Source organism: Phalacrocorax carbo, chromosome 2 (assembly GCF_963921805.1).
Source record: "Phalacrocorax carbo chromosome 2, bPhaCar2.1, whole genome shotgun sequence".
NCBI classification, from domain to species: Eukaryota; Metazoa; Chordata; class Aves; order Suliformes; family Phalacrocoracidae; genus Phalacrocorax; species Phalacrocorax carbo.
In genome coordinates this window covers 52,977,690-52,992,437 of record NC_087514.1, presented here as the reverse complement: position 1 = coordinate 52,992,437, position 14,748 = coordinate 52,977,690, and the positions used below count along the sequence as shown (strand labels likewise).

The window sequence follows — 14,748 nt, the reverse complement described above, 5'->3', positions numbered from 1 at the left end:
CAAAGACGTAAAAAGTTCATGGAAAAGGATTCTACTCACTAAGTGTACATTTCTACCTTTCTTCCTTGTCTGGAAAGGTAGCAGAGGTGTTTATTATCAAATTTTATATACATAGGCTTATCATTCATATAATTAGCTTTTATATAAATATTAATATATGCATTTGCTTCTTGAAATAAATTTTGCTTAGCATCAAAAACCATGTATTGAGGCTTATATTTCTTGGAAAAAGGACTTTTTTTGCAGCTTGATCATAAATTTTTAGAACCTTTTCCCCTCAAAAAAATAGCTGGATTCTGAATTAACTGCACACTGCATTTAGTACAAAGGCATGAGGAAATTCAGTTTCCTGTACTTTTACTGATACATATACAGAAGCAAATGTTACACCTTAAAGCACATGCAACCTTTTGGGTTATATTTGGGTTATTATATTATGCTGATTAAATTTTCACAACTTGGAGCACCTTTGATTCATTCATGCCCACGCATTTTTACATGCTGCTGGATGGATGGCCAGTGAGATGATCAGGACCATCAGTTCCCATTTAAGTGGACTTGCCATGGAGGAAGTTAAACAAGTTATGGGGCAATGTGTGTGGGAGGCATAAAGGTAAGAGAACTGCTGAAGGGCCAGAAGGATAACAGCATGTGGTGAATGAAAGACAGACCTTCAGGGATTAGCTGTGTGTGGACCTGGCAGTTGTCAGAGCTGTGTGAGGAAAACGATATAATTTGAGCTATAATCAAGAGGTAAACAGAGAGTCATAGCTGAGAAGATCTTGGAGTGAGACAAGTGACAGGGAGAGGAACTGTGCTCAGGAAGATGTCCATCCACAAAAGACTCCATAAACACTTCAGATTGAAGTCTCGCAAGACACCATTTCATGTTCATCATCATGACTCATTCAGACATCCCAGAAAAAAAGCTCCATACGCAGCTGTATTCAGTGTAGTTTATGAAAACCATTCTGACCTCTCTTGGAGTCATCTGAAATTATGGACTTCAGGCTGCATAATTCGTAAATATAGCTACATTTAGATGAGGACAAAAATACATGGACTGTGCAGGAGAGGGAAGTGATTGAGGTCAAGAAAGGGAATCTTCCCCAAAAGTGTTGACTTATTTCCTTGGTTTCTATGTCCTGGCTGATGAGCTGGGCAGCCTCAAAAGCTTAATCATACTCAGGCAAGCTCCCAGAAGTATATTGTAGGGCAGCATAAGCACAAGCAGAGATGTTCCTCTAAGATTAAAGGTTTTGTCTTCCTGAAACAAAGAACATGAGGAAACAATAACAGCAAAATAAGTGTCATTAAAAGCAATAGAAGTATTTTAGAGAAGAAACAGAAATACATCATATCCTGTCATATCTGGAGTAGCCTGCTGGCAAAGCTTTTGTCTCTAACCCAGATTGTTTTAAAATAGGTATTAGAACATTTTAAAAACTAAACACAAGGTTTTAAAAAATGAAACAATATGTACTAAATCACAGTGAAGATATTCCACCTGCCAGGAGAAAGACAAAGAAGATATGAATAGCTAAAACGTACCTCTGAGCTTTCAGCAATAGCCAGTTGTAACTTCAAAACATAAACTTACTGATATCTCTTTAGTATTTTGAATTCTGCTTACCGTTCACTTTTGATTGAGATACAAGCACTACTTAACTCTGTATATTCATCAGTTTCTAACAGTAGTTTTCCCTGCATATAACAACAGAATCACCATTTTGTCCTCCTCAACAAGACACAAGGTCTTCATCTCTTTGATTTTTCCTCTGCCTAGTGGCAAAACTCTCCTTAATGGTTTCTCTTTTCTGGAATAGATAGGAGTTCTATTGACAGAACATTTTGGCAACCTGAATGTACTTAAAATAGACTGTGGTTTTTTATACTGTGTTTTAAAAAATTCATCCTAAACCCTTTCAATCTTTTTCCTGTACAACAGATGACCAGGCTGGACAAAAAGCCATGAATACTAACACTGAACTGTCTAGCTTCAGATCTGACATTCTCACTCTTCGTCAGCAGCTTCATGACATTGCAGAGAAAACTACCAGAAACAAAGATACACTGGAGAAGCTGCAAGAGTCTGGAAATGTATTGGATGATAGGCAGAGCCAAATGAAAAGTGCCTTAGATAGTAACTCTTTCATGATCATCAGTGTCAATAAGACTCTTCAGGCATATACAGGTTATATCAACAATCTTCAACAAGACACAAGTAATATTCAAACAAACTTGCAAAACCAAGTGCATTCTCATAATGTGGTCATCATGAACCTGAACAACTTAAACCTGACACAAATACAGCAAAGAAATCTTATCAGTGTCCTGCAGAAGTCAATGGAAGATACAAGCTTGGCTATTCTAAGAATCAAGAATGACTTTCAAAATCTGCAGCAGGTCGTCCTTCAAGCCCGGAAGGACACTGACTGGCTTAAGGAGAAAGTACAAAATTTACAGACTTTGGCCGCCAACAACTCAGCATTGGCAAAAGCTAACAATGATACACTTGAAGACATGAACAATCAGCTCAGCTCCTTCAGTGGGCAAATGGAGAATATCACTACAGTTGCCCAAGCCAATGAACAAAACCTAAAGGATCTCCAGGAACAGCATAAAGAATATGAAAACAGAACTTCTGCCAAATTCAACCAGCTAGAAGAGAGGTTCCAGGTCTTCGAAACGGATATAGTCAATATCATTAGCAACATCAGCTACACTGCTCATCATCTACGGACACTGACTAGCAATCTCAATGAGGTCAGGACAACTTGTACAGACACCTTAAGTAAACATTCAGATGAGCTGATTTTTATGAACAGCACACTAGCCAATATTCGCTTAGACTCTGCATCTCTTAAGATGCAACAGGATTTGATGAGGTCAAGGTTAGATGTTGAAGTTGCCAATTTGTCGGTAATCATGGAGGAAATGAAGCTGGTAGATTCCAAACATGGCCAGCTCATCAAGAACTTCACTATCCTACAAGGTATGCAGCTTCTATGATGATGACCGTAATGGTCTGTGCTGAATTCCTGCTTGCATTATTTCTTTAGTTCTGTGAAAGTTAGTTAGTGCATGATGGTACAGTTTTCCATTATCTAATCAAAAATTTTGGAAATGTAAATGTAGCTTGAGTATTCCGTACTAATTTTCCTATGCCTTCTCTACATACCTAGAATGGGGATGTTATGAAAGAAGGTTCTGACTTAGCAAAATTTTATTCTGAGTGACTGACTGGATCTGCTTTTGATTTAGTTTCTAAAATAAGCTAGTGAAGGTGTGGAACCTCAAGAAACCAATCCCTGCTAAGGAGGAAATGGCTAAAAAATATACGTTGGACTATTCCCAGAAAGGTCCACCCTTGCTGAAAAACAAGTTGCTATTTCACTTTAAGCCAGTTGTTAGTCTGCCAGAAAACATCCTACTTTGCTTAGTTTTTAATCCTGGGATATTTTATTTTCTCCAGAAATAAACAGCATCAAGTTTAGGAGGTTTCTCCCAGCCAAGTGTTATCCCAAATGAAAAGAACACTCATATTTCCAACCTGATGTGAACCAGTCAGGCCTAAAACTCTATAATTACAAATATAAATCCATTGCTCCAAATAAACTAAGGCTGAATTAGAGCCAAGATTATATGTCAGTAACCTTAACCTTTCTCATTTCAACCAGGTCTAAATTACTTCAGTTTAGGAATTTATCTCTGGAGGAGTTTAAATTATGTAGATTGGGGGGGTGGGGGGAGGGGTGGGGGGGACACAACCTTGGCAAGGCATTTGCTCATCCATGATCAGAATCCAAAATTATTTTGTTTATCGCTGTCACAATATTACCATTTCCTGTCATGGGTATTGTTCTCTTTCCTGTTATAGTCAGCCAGTTAGCAACTAGTACTTCTGGTCTTTCCCACAATTGGCCTATTGCTTGCTATCCATCATTTTGTCTCTTTTTGATAACCCATTATTGACAGAGCAGCAAATAGGGTCATTGCAGGAGAGAGTCCTATAGCCTAAGAGCGGACACATGGGGATAGATGGAAAAGGGAGTGTAGTAAATTAAGGGAATGGGAGCATCAACACACAAGACCACATGCATCAACAGCACAGAGTGTGTCTTGCAGGGACTGCCACGTCGGCTGACCTGAGGCATGGTGTCACTATCCAGTTCACAGGACAAGGTGTACCAGATTATCTTCCTCTGTATCCTGTATTTCATGGAGGCTGAAAAAAGAGCAATGGTATATAGTGCCTGAGAAGCAGACATACTTTTACAAGCTCTGCTCGAAGTAGCTGTTAGCCTGGTTTTCACAGTGCTGAATATTCAGCATTGCTTGTCTGAGGTATATTAAACAAAGACCCCACGTGGGATTTTTGTTTTGTTTTCTGTCTGTATCCCCACTCTGCGTGCTTACATTGTTTCAGGCCCTCCTGGTCCAAGGGGACCTAAAGGTGACAGAGGCCCTCAAGGTCCTCTTGGCCCCGCTGGCCTAAAAGGACAAAAAGGAGAGAAAGGAGAGCCCGGGCCACCAGGACCTGCAGGGGAAAAGGGCCCACCTGGGCCAACTGGGCCACCAGGAGAAAAAGGAGGGAAAGGTTCAAGAGGATCGCCTGGCTCCAAAGGTCAAAGAGGTTCTCCTGGCAAGACGGGCCTGCCTGGACCAAGCGGAGACCCAGGCCCACCAGGTCCACAAGGCAAAGATGGTCCACCTGGGCCACAAGGTCCACCAGGGTTTCAAGGCTTGCAAGGAACTGTGGGAGAGCCAGGGGTACCAGGACCTCGAGGACTACCTGGGCTACCTGGAATCCCTGGGCTGCCTGGACCAAAGGGCCCACCTGGCCCACCAGGGCCACCAGGTCCAGGGATGCCAATGGCACTACAAAGTGAACCTACATCAGTGCCCGAGGCTAATGGTAAGCTCTCAACACACCGCGTGCATCTTTTACTGAGATACAAATATATGTAGCAGAGGGTGCTCACCACTCAGTTATTGGTTCAAATAACCTCTGTTACCTTAGACTAAATCTCTGGGATTTATCACAAAGAGTTACATGAAGTGATACCTGTTGGTCTTCCTCCTGATGACCTGAAACTGATTTAAGTTAATGTTTATGGCTAAAGAAAAGGCGGCAGTATTATGAGTAATAAATAATCCCCTTGACCACACAGTATAGCCTTGATTTCACGGAGTCAGGATCCTAATAGTAAATAGTAAATCCTAATAAGTAAATTCCCAAACTGTATGTAAGTTCTTTAGGTGGCAGGGTGCTGTAGATGAGTATGGGATCCTCCACTTATTATCGGTCCTTTGCAGAAAATTACCACTGACACATTGAGTTATCAGCATCTGGCTTAACACAAAAAATTCGCATCACAGGTTGTTCTCCTCATTGGAAGAACTATACAGAAAAGTGCTACTACTTTTCAATTGAAAGAGAAATTTTTGAAGAGGCAAAGTTATTCTGTGAAGAAAAGGCATCAAGCTTGGTTATCATAAACAACAAAGAGGAGCAGGTAATTACCTTCTCTTTCTGTTTTTCAAGGAGAGAGTTTGACGTTATTTAACATGTGGAAGCCACAAGGCAAGTGGGAAGCTGAGAACATCATGAATTCATATAGTGAAGTAGACACAGTGATTGACTCCAGTTAGCATTTTGTCCACCCTCTGCCTGCTCAGCAGCTTCTCCAGGTGCAGAAGGAAAGTGTGAGCAGAGCTGGTGCTGACCCTAGAGGTGGTGGGCACAGAGCAGTCAGAAAGGCTAGCAAGAATTGTAGGAGTTTTGAACCTTTAAAGATGGAGTCCATTATGCCTTGCATATTATACAAAATGTATTTTTTGCAGTGAATATAATCTAATTTTAAATCATCTGAGTTAACACATGCAGTGTAAGACTACTGTGACCCAGAAGTATTTTTAATCTACCTGTGAATCTATCTATACTTTTACTACTGTCAACATAATTATTTGTTGGCTACATAGCAGAGGGGACATCAAGATACAACTGCTTCCTTTCTGGGTTTTTTTTTCAGTTTGTATCTATAAGATGTTGGCTGTGACTTTATGTTAACCTAATTTTTATGCCTAGCTCTCTACCTCACATGCAAACACTGTGATGGATTCTAGTGTGGGTGAGGGGCCACAAGGTGAACTCCTGAAACATATCTTCAGCTTAGAAAAATTTCTCTGGACCTTCCTATTCTGATAACAAAAATGCTCATGAAAACAGAGTAGCTTATTGGCTCCAAGGAGGGTTGTGTTTCCTTGTTATGGACTAAGATCTTTCTTCCACAGCAATGGATAAAAAGGCAGATTTTTGGGAAAGGCAGCTTCTGGATTGGACTAACGGATTCAGAGAAGGAAAATGAATGGAGATGGCTGGATGGATCCTTACCAGTTTACTCGTACGTAAATAAAAAACAATGGTGTTTATTTTGTGCAGATGGTACCATTCTTGCTGACACTTCTAAAAGCAACATCTAGAAATTATCCAACCGATCCAGAGGGTTGTAGATGCCAGTGAAACAATTCGTTACTGAGGGTGATGTTGAACTTCTTTTTTCTCTCTCCCTTCTCCATGCGCAAGGCTTTCTTTCCTTGCCAGGAAGAAAACTTAATGTTGAATGAAAGAATCACAGAACTACATAGCACAGTGTTTCTTGCCAAAACATTTGCTCCTGACTTTTATTACAAAGTTGAGATGGAAAGCACAGACAGTTTTGCTGTCTTGGTTTTAATTTTCCTTATTTGCATTACAACTGGCTATAAATAGAGTGCTTGCTCTGATAAAAAAAATGACCAGCCTTTAGATAAAACCCAAATCCAAGTGGAAAGCATTAAACATAAGGAAAAAGCATGAAATGAGGGTGTCTAAGCTTTGGCCAGCTGAGAACTGAATTGGCAGCTCTCCAGGAACCCTAGGGCTACACCTAATTTGTCCTAAATAGAACAGATTCCAACCACCCAAATTTTTAATACTGAGGAGTGGACTAAAGAGTTTATAGAGCTGAGCATGCTGTGCTCCAGAAAAACAGGCTACAGTCAGTCAGATGTTATGAAATGATTAGCTGTGATCTCATTGGTGTTCATTTTTATGAGAAACATGGAAAAAGTCAGATGTATTTCAAATGAGCCATAATATTTTTCCCTTTTTCTCCCTGCCCATTTTCATCTTTCTTTCTCTTTATGGCAGCACTGTGACTGATTGCCACTTTAGCCACTGCTTTCAATAGGTTTCCACTACACCATGGTTTTAGGTGCCCTGTCATAACCTCAGAGCTGTCAGTTACTGATTTTCAAAATCCTTACTCCTGGAAGGCTGTGTGTCCTCCAGGTGTCTGGTCAGACGCTCTGTGTCAGGCAGACGTGTTTTTTAGCTGAGCATGGACCATATCAGCCAGCAATCACAAGCTCCTTTCAAAAACCTGTTTCTTCAGGAAAATGGAGCTTTTAAGTCTGGAGGTTGGAGGCGTTTCTCACTTGTTAAACAAAAACAAGGATGAAGAAACACTTGCTGCAAGCTTTTTACATGCTGTGTTAAGTTTCACCATCAAACCTAATGATCTGAAAAGATACATGTGTGTATATATACTTTGTACATTCCTTGTAGGTCCAAAAATTCGCTTCCCATCCAAATAAGGGTCCGAAAAACAGATAAATCTTTGCTGTGCCTCCTGAGAGGCCTGCCTTGGTGCGGTCAAAGGGCTGAGTGCCTTCACAGTGAGCCGTGGCAGGGTGCTGCCACGCTGGGTAACACTTGTGAGCCTGCGGCTCTTCTCATTCCATCTGCCGGCAGGAACGCAGTGCGCAGGCTTTGCAAGATTGGACCAAGGCACATGGAGCATGGAACACTCCCACTGTATGTGCATGTATATTCAGAAACTAAAATAAAGTTCATCGGTCTAATTTTAGGTCTCTGCGTTTTGGCAGCCTGAGGCCGAATAGATTCCCTTCTCTGTAATACATCTGTTTTCCATTTTCAGCAAGAGTCATGTATTGTTTGTTTCAACGTGTATTTCCCGTTCAGAACAGATCTCATGATGTTTTTGTTAATTTCTTGTGAAAAACTGTCATGTGTGCTGTGTTGTGCAATCATATCTCTTGCTTTTTGGGGGAAAGAAACTGGAAAACTGGGCAACCTGATAACTGGAGCCATGGGCATGGGCCAGGGGAAGATTGCGCCGGATTAATCTATGCTGGGCTCTGGAATGACTTCTACTGTGAAGATGTTAACAATTTCATTTGTGAAAAAGACATGGACAAAGGTAAGCAAGGCACTTGGTTTGATTATTTCACTCTACCCCTTGCAGGCAAAAATCAAGTAAGTTTTCCACAACTAGGGGGGAGAAAATCCGGGCATAAGGCTAGATGCCGTGATCGTGCCTTGTTGAAGAAGAGGGGGAATCATGCTTGGAGCACTTCTGCTGAGAGCCAGCCCAATATGGGCTTTTCTAATGCTCTGCAGGATGTGGATGCTGGATTTATTGCAATAAATCTCATGCCCTTGTGCTTTTACATGACAAGAAAAGAGCAGCCTTCAAGCTGGCTGTAGGCATAGATGCTCTGCATCTTTACCATCTCCTGTAGACTTCCAATGTGCCTAAAATTTCAAGTGTGATTTGGCACGCGTGCTCCAGACCATGGCCACGCTAGAAGCTGGTGTTATAGATTCAATGGCCATGCATGGGGGAAGGCTGGCCTTAGGATGGCTCAGGGACCAGCCTTTGAAAACCAGAAGGACTCTGTTTTGAGAGTTTGTGCAACAGGAGGCACTTGGTGACCGCTAAGGAGGTCTTAAAATTCCCACTGCTGCCAGGAGATGTCCCACAGGGCTAAGAGGCTGGGTCTACAGGCCATAAGCAACTCATCTGTTGCAGCTGGAGTGAAGGACTCATAAACTCCCAGTGTGGCCAACCAGTTACCCAGGTGATTGCCATGGGGCATCTCTTCCTGATTCCACAGGCATTTCTGCAAAGGCAGAGGGCAGGTGATTCACATGGATGCTTAGAGCCCAGCCCCATCATCACAAAGCTAGGTGGTATTTGTGTTCATGGTGGGGCTCTGCCCAGAACATTATCTCCTCCATACAACCTAGTTAAACCTTGCTTTGCCACGGCTGCCTGGCTGCTCCAGCTGTGAATGTGTAGGCTGAATTTCAGTGACGGCAGATGGAAATGTCAGCTAGAGGCAAAATAACATCCCATCCACAAAAAAAATGCCCCCCTAAAACAAAGGAAAACAAAGTGCTGAATAAGCTTTCTGTGTGTATAACTCTGGGTGTCCAGCGTGAAGGCCATGTGTAAGTAGCAATGTAATTTGCCCTCATTTTCCTACATATATTTGTTATTTTAGGAAAACTTCATGGTTTACAAATATTTATCCTCCAGGACTTACTGGATCTAAATATGAGTCCATTTAAAGTTTTAACATACCTTGATCTCTTCAAGTTTTCTTTTTGGAAATACATTTAATCTTTGCAGGCTTTTTAAATTATTTTTTTTCTCATACTGTAGGGCAAGCATTTGGAGTGTAATAGGCTGTGACTTTACAGTTACCTACATACTATGGAAATTTACTTAAAGAAGAAAATCCTCAGAAAAAACAAGCACTGAAAACTGGTTTAAATGCATAAAGGAATTCAGCAGCAACTCTTCTCCAGCATCCTGCAATTATTTGAGGCCTATCAACCCACAGCATCAGGAAATACCATTGGACTTCTTCTGTTATAGATTTTCTTCCCAACCAGTAACCACATACATAAGCAACTTGTGTCTTCTGAGAAAAGACATTCTGTCAATCTGAGTAAGACTGTTGGCCACTCATATAGAAAAACATATAAAGCAACTGTGTAAACAGTATGTTTCATTTGCTAAAATCCCAAATGTAGGAAAATTATACAGATACACAAATATATAGATTTTATATAAATATATATATATAGTCCAACTCTTATCAATAATATGGAATATACTTTTAAGAGCTTTTAAAACTTTGTATTTTTGTACAAAATATTTGCTTTTTACAATTGTTCTCTTTTTTTACTGACGTTTTTTACAAATATAGTGCACAGGGGCCAAAGAAAACAATAAAGGTACTAATAATTCATTAAGGTTTGCTGTCAGGCCTAGCTCAGCTATAGAGAAATATTTTTCCAGTTAGAAATATTTGTACTTTCCCAGATGATTTGTTCTGGTTAAATAACTTTTAAAAGCAGATTTTAGGTAGTGTTTTCTTTATTATATGCAGTCCAGTCTGAGTGTGTAACAATTAAGTTGACTAAGGACTAGATACTCGTTATAGCTCTGATCACAGCCAGTGTTCCATCAGGGTACTATGCAAAGACCATGTTAATAAAAGCTTTTCCTTCCTTCCTTCCTTCCCTCCTGCTTACCTGCCTGCCTGCCTTCTTTCCAGCCTGCCTGCTTTCCTGCCCTCCTGCCTTCCTTCTGCTCATGAGAAAGGGCCACAGAAGTAAACCTCCGAGTTTTTAAAATGGCTCTGAAATGTTTTCATTTCTTCTCCATTCTTGTGAGGAATTCTACCCCAGTAGGTGCTACCCACGTTGCAAGGCAGATGAAGGATTTTATGAAAACAGAATCAAAGGAGCTGCACACACTGAAATATGTTTCTTTTTAAGAGAGATTTCAAAACTTGGTAAGAAAAACATGCTATACTCAGAAGAGTCTAATCAACTTGCACTTCTCCAAAGTGCTTTGTAAATCGATCTCTCTGTTTTCTTGGACCAGTACTTCTCTCCCAAACAAACTAGGAAATAAAATATGCTTCAAAACAGAAAGCAGTGTGGCTGATCAGATGATATCATCACCCAGCCAGTTTCCTCCACAGTCCCATGAGCTGTTGTCTAGGCAGTAGTGCTGCTTATCAGGAATTTTAAAAATTAGCAACCAGTTAAATTTCATTAGCAGAAATCATGGTTTCAGTTCCCAATTTTTATACTCTGAATGGCCACACACTATACCACGAAGGAAGTTGGTTTGCCTCCTTGGGAAGGAGGGTTGTTTTTCTGTTGCCTTCTGACCTGCAGTTTACCTTGGCTGAATGCAGATAAGTTTGTTGAAATACTCCAGCTCTGTTGGAAAGAGGCAAGATTTTGTACTTCAGATTTTCAAATATTGCTCCTAAGACCAATCAGTTAAAACTTGCTGCTTTCCTACATCCCACACTCCCTCCAGTGTTCATTCGGGGGTGTGGCTTTTTAATTTTAACTATACTTTGCTTGAAGAAAATACACAAAATGTTACTTTTGGGACTCTGTCCTGTGGTATGTATTAGATATGAGACAGGAACAGCATGAAAATCACATGTGTTTAATTAAAAGCGAAAGGTCTGTGTGTTGCAGCTGCAGAAACCACGTGCCGCCATCTTGGAGGCAGAGCTTTTCTCCAGACATTTTGGATTTCCTGAGACTTTTCCTTTGGCTTTTTCCTTAGGTTTTGAATACAACAGGATTCTGCCGTACACACCCTCTCATGCTGTGCCTAGGTGTTGTGTGTAGATACACACTGTAGTGTTTACATATATATTTACAAAGTGTCTGTGGAGATAATGTTAAACTGCTATTTTTGGAGAATGAGGCAGAAAACTACTACTTTGTATGCCCAGAGAGCCTCACAAACCCTGGTGAGTGGAGCTTTGTGGAGTCACACTGAGTTAGAAGCACAGCTAACTTTGTTTTGAATTATGGCTTATTTAGGAGAAATAAGCCCATTCTGAGCATCTGCTACATTAAATGATGTTCTTCCTGCTTTTTCCTGATGTGATAGACTTCTGTCCACAAAAGAAATTCATGAGAAACCTCTGTGTAAGCCCCAGCTGTACTGTTTCCTTGCCCTGATTTCATCCTTCTCTTCCTTCAGTAATAGAGTGATGGTACATATCACGATGAGATGAGCCAAAAGTCATCTAGTTTCCTCCACTCCCTCTAAAGAGGTTTTCTGTGCAGTGGTGATCAATAGATATAACTGCACTTAATGCCTGCACAAGGTTACAGAAATGGTGTTTATCAGTGATAGCTGCTTAGCTCGTTGAAAACTAGCACAGCAGCTATGCTAAACTTCGGGCATTGAACTAGGACAGCTTAAGGATGCAGCGCGTTTACGAATTAAATAGTCATTTCAAGTGAATTTCAGTGCCGGGTTGTAATTCTCTATAATAATGCTTTAAACTTCCACCTTTAACTGAGAAGCGAAATGTGCCTGGGCTCAAGCTCTCTGTTCACACGTTTGAAGGAAAGACTGTAGCTGTTAGTCAATACTGGCTGGAGAGGGATGCTGCAGTTGCATGCTTGGTGTGTTCAGTCATCCTTAAAATCTGGCCTGAGCAGCCAGGTGGGCTGAGACAGACTACCTTTCTGACCCAGTATTCCTGCAGGAGGGAAATGGAGGTGTCAAATGGCAACAAAGATTGAAATCACTGGGAGGATTGGGAGAGTGTTAAGACAGCTCAGGAACTCGTCACAGAAAGGAGATTGGCAAGGGATGCAAGCAGGACACCAGAGAGGGCCAAGAAATTGTCATGAAAGTCAGAGCTGCCACACAGGGTCTGGAAAACATCCCCATTAGATCTGCTTTCTGTATGATTTGAGTGATAACGCAGGTTGTATGGAAAGTTTTAAGTGATAGGAAATCATTTTGTCCCAGCTTGAGTTTTGGCTTTCCTTATGCACAAATACTGTAACTTGGCATATTGAGTACACATTTCCATCATTCTTTTTCTTGTTTTACATCAAACTAAATGCAAGTTCAAATACCCTGGCAAGCACTGGGACTGTTGCAGGAAGGGGAGGGGAAGGCAGAGAGAGTGCAAAGTCATTGCAATTTACATCCAGCACTGGATTTCTTAATGTCATTTCTGAATTCTTTCATTAATTTATTTGGAAACACCTTCAGCTGATTAGAGCATATAAATCTGAAACTCTCATCCCCTTTGATGTCTATAAATAATAACTGCAAATGTTCCAATAAAGGAAGCACTAAGCTGAGACATGGAAGTCAATGTTGTTTTTTCTGTGTGTGCTTGTGCAACCAAGAGAGATGTGGAGATCGGAGAGATGTGGAGCCAGAAGAATTCTTAGTTATTAAAAATCAAACTGATGAAAATTATTTAAATTATTTTCATTAAAGCTTTTCTTCTCACTTACACCGTCCCAGTTCTAAGCATGGCCGTGGCTATTTTATCCCTTAATTGCAGTTTTAGTGTATTGCTCTTGCAGAATCTAGGTGCTAGAAACTTGGTTTTAAAGGTCTGAGCTGAACAAGACCTCTAAGAAGGTCTTAAGAAGCAAGAATTCCCTCCTGCACTGTCCTAGCAGAAGCACAAAAAGCACCTCAGGTGGGCTCCCAAGTGAAGGGTGTCTTGACTCAGGTAGAGCAGGTTTGGTCTCTAGATTAACCATTATTGTGTCTAGCTTAAATCAGCTGTTTATAATGGCTAATCTGATCTTGTTATTTCTCTCTCTCTCAGATGGCTGACCTCCTCTTTTAATTTTCTGTTCCTGGCAAGTAGCTCCTCTGTTTTTAGCAAGTAGCAGGAACTGGTCTCTGATCGCTGGCAAGGAGAGGAGCTGGTCAGAGGGTGGCTGCTGGCTGTCAGGGGAAACTGCTCCGCAGTGAGTAGGGGAAAAGCAGCCGAGTCAATCCATGTGTGAGAAAACAAAACCACTTTTCCCCAGTGCAGCTTCCTTGGTTAAAAGCACAGCAGCTCGCGCAGATGTAGCATCCAAAAGGAACAAAATGTCTCCTGCCCCGGCCTCCAGACTTGCTTTGCTTTTTTCCCCTCTCACTTCTGCGGGTGTCTCTGTGCACCCTGGAGATGTTTGCTCCTCCACAAACGGCCACATGCCCCTGAGCAGGCTCTGCGCTGCCCCGTGCAGGCATCGGGGCTCATCCTGCTGAGGGATGGGCAGTGGGACGGCCACCCATGCCTGCCATTCTTCCCCTCTGGGACACCCCACTCCTCCCAGGGCCTGGGCAGGAGCGGGGGGAGGAGGCAGCTGTAGGCTCCCAGTGCTTACCCACACTCACTCAGAGGTAGTTTGGGTATCTATAGGTGGGAAAACACAGTGTCTCATGGACAAAACCCTTGTTCCCCAGAAACTGGGCCTTCCTAAAACCAGAGGCTGTTTGTTCATTCACCATCTCCACCTCACTTTTTCCATGCTGTTTAGTAAAATGAAAAAAAGAAAAAAAAAATCTTGGCTAAAAAAATTTTTGAAAGTTGTCATGTGTTTTCTTTGTTAGGGTGGAATACATTTGTTTTTTCTTTCCATCTGGCTCAGAGATGAAAAAAAAACATTCTTTGATTTCTTCTTCAAAATAAACTCAGTGTAACATTCCAAAATTTGTGTAGAGAATTTTTTTTTAATGCCAGAACAATAAAAGCAAATCTTTGCACTAGGCAAATAATGCTCTTTTTAGGGAAGATCTTGCATGCCATGAGGATTTTCTTACCTAAAGGGATTTTCAGAGGCATGTAAATATTGCCAGCCCCATTTTGTGACTGCAGGATAAAGGAGATTTTTCAAGAATATGCTTCATTTTAATGTCCCAGTTTTGGGGAATTTGTTTTCATATGTTGGGGGGGTGATTTTTAGAGGTGATTTTTTCCAATGAAACAAGAATTGGCATAGAGCAAATCAGTTTTCATATACCTCAGTGAAGGGAGTGGACTTTTCAATGCTAAATTAAACAGAATGGTGTCTCTCCCACACCACCATGCTTATGGGAG

The 14,748-nt window shown here is 41.2% G+C and overlaps 1 protein-coding gene across 1 annotated transcript in view; it reads left to right on the top strand.

The window, feature by feature from the left end:
- The window catches only part of COLEC12 (collectin subfamily member 12), a 101,419-nt gene extending 88,416 nt beyond the window's left edge, over positions 1-13,003 (top strand). The window contains exons 5-10 of the mRNA XM_064442915.1: positions 1,949-2,995; positions 4,430-4,918; positions 5,383-5,519; positions 6,298-6,407; positions 8,122-8,267; positions 9,516-13,003. Of these exons, the coding sequence (XP_064298985.1) occupies positions 1,949-2,995; positions 4,430-4,918; positions 5,383-5,519; positions 6,298-6,407; positions 8,122-8,267; positions 9,516-9,535 (1,949 nt within the window). The 3' untranslated portion in view covers positions 9,536-13,003. The remainder of the gene's footprint in view (positions 1-1,948; positions 2,996-4,429; positions 4,919-5,382; positions 5,520-6,297; positions 6,408-8,121; positions 8,268-9,515) is intronic.
- The last annotated feature ends 1,745 nt before the right edge of the window (positions 13,004-14,748 follow it).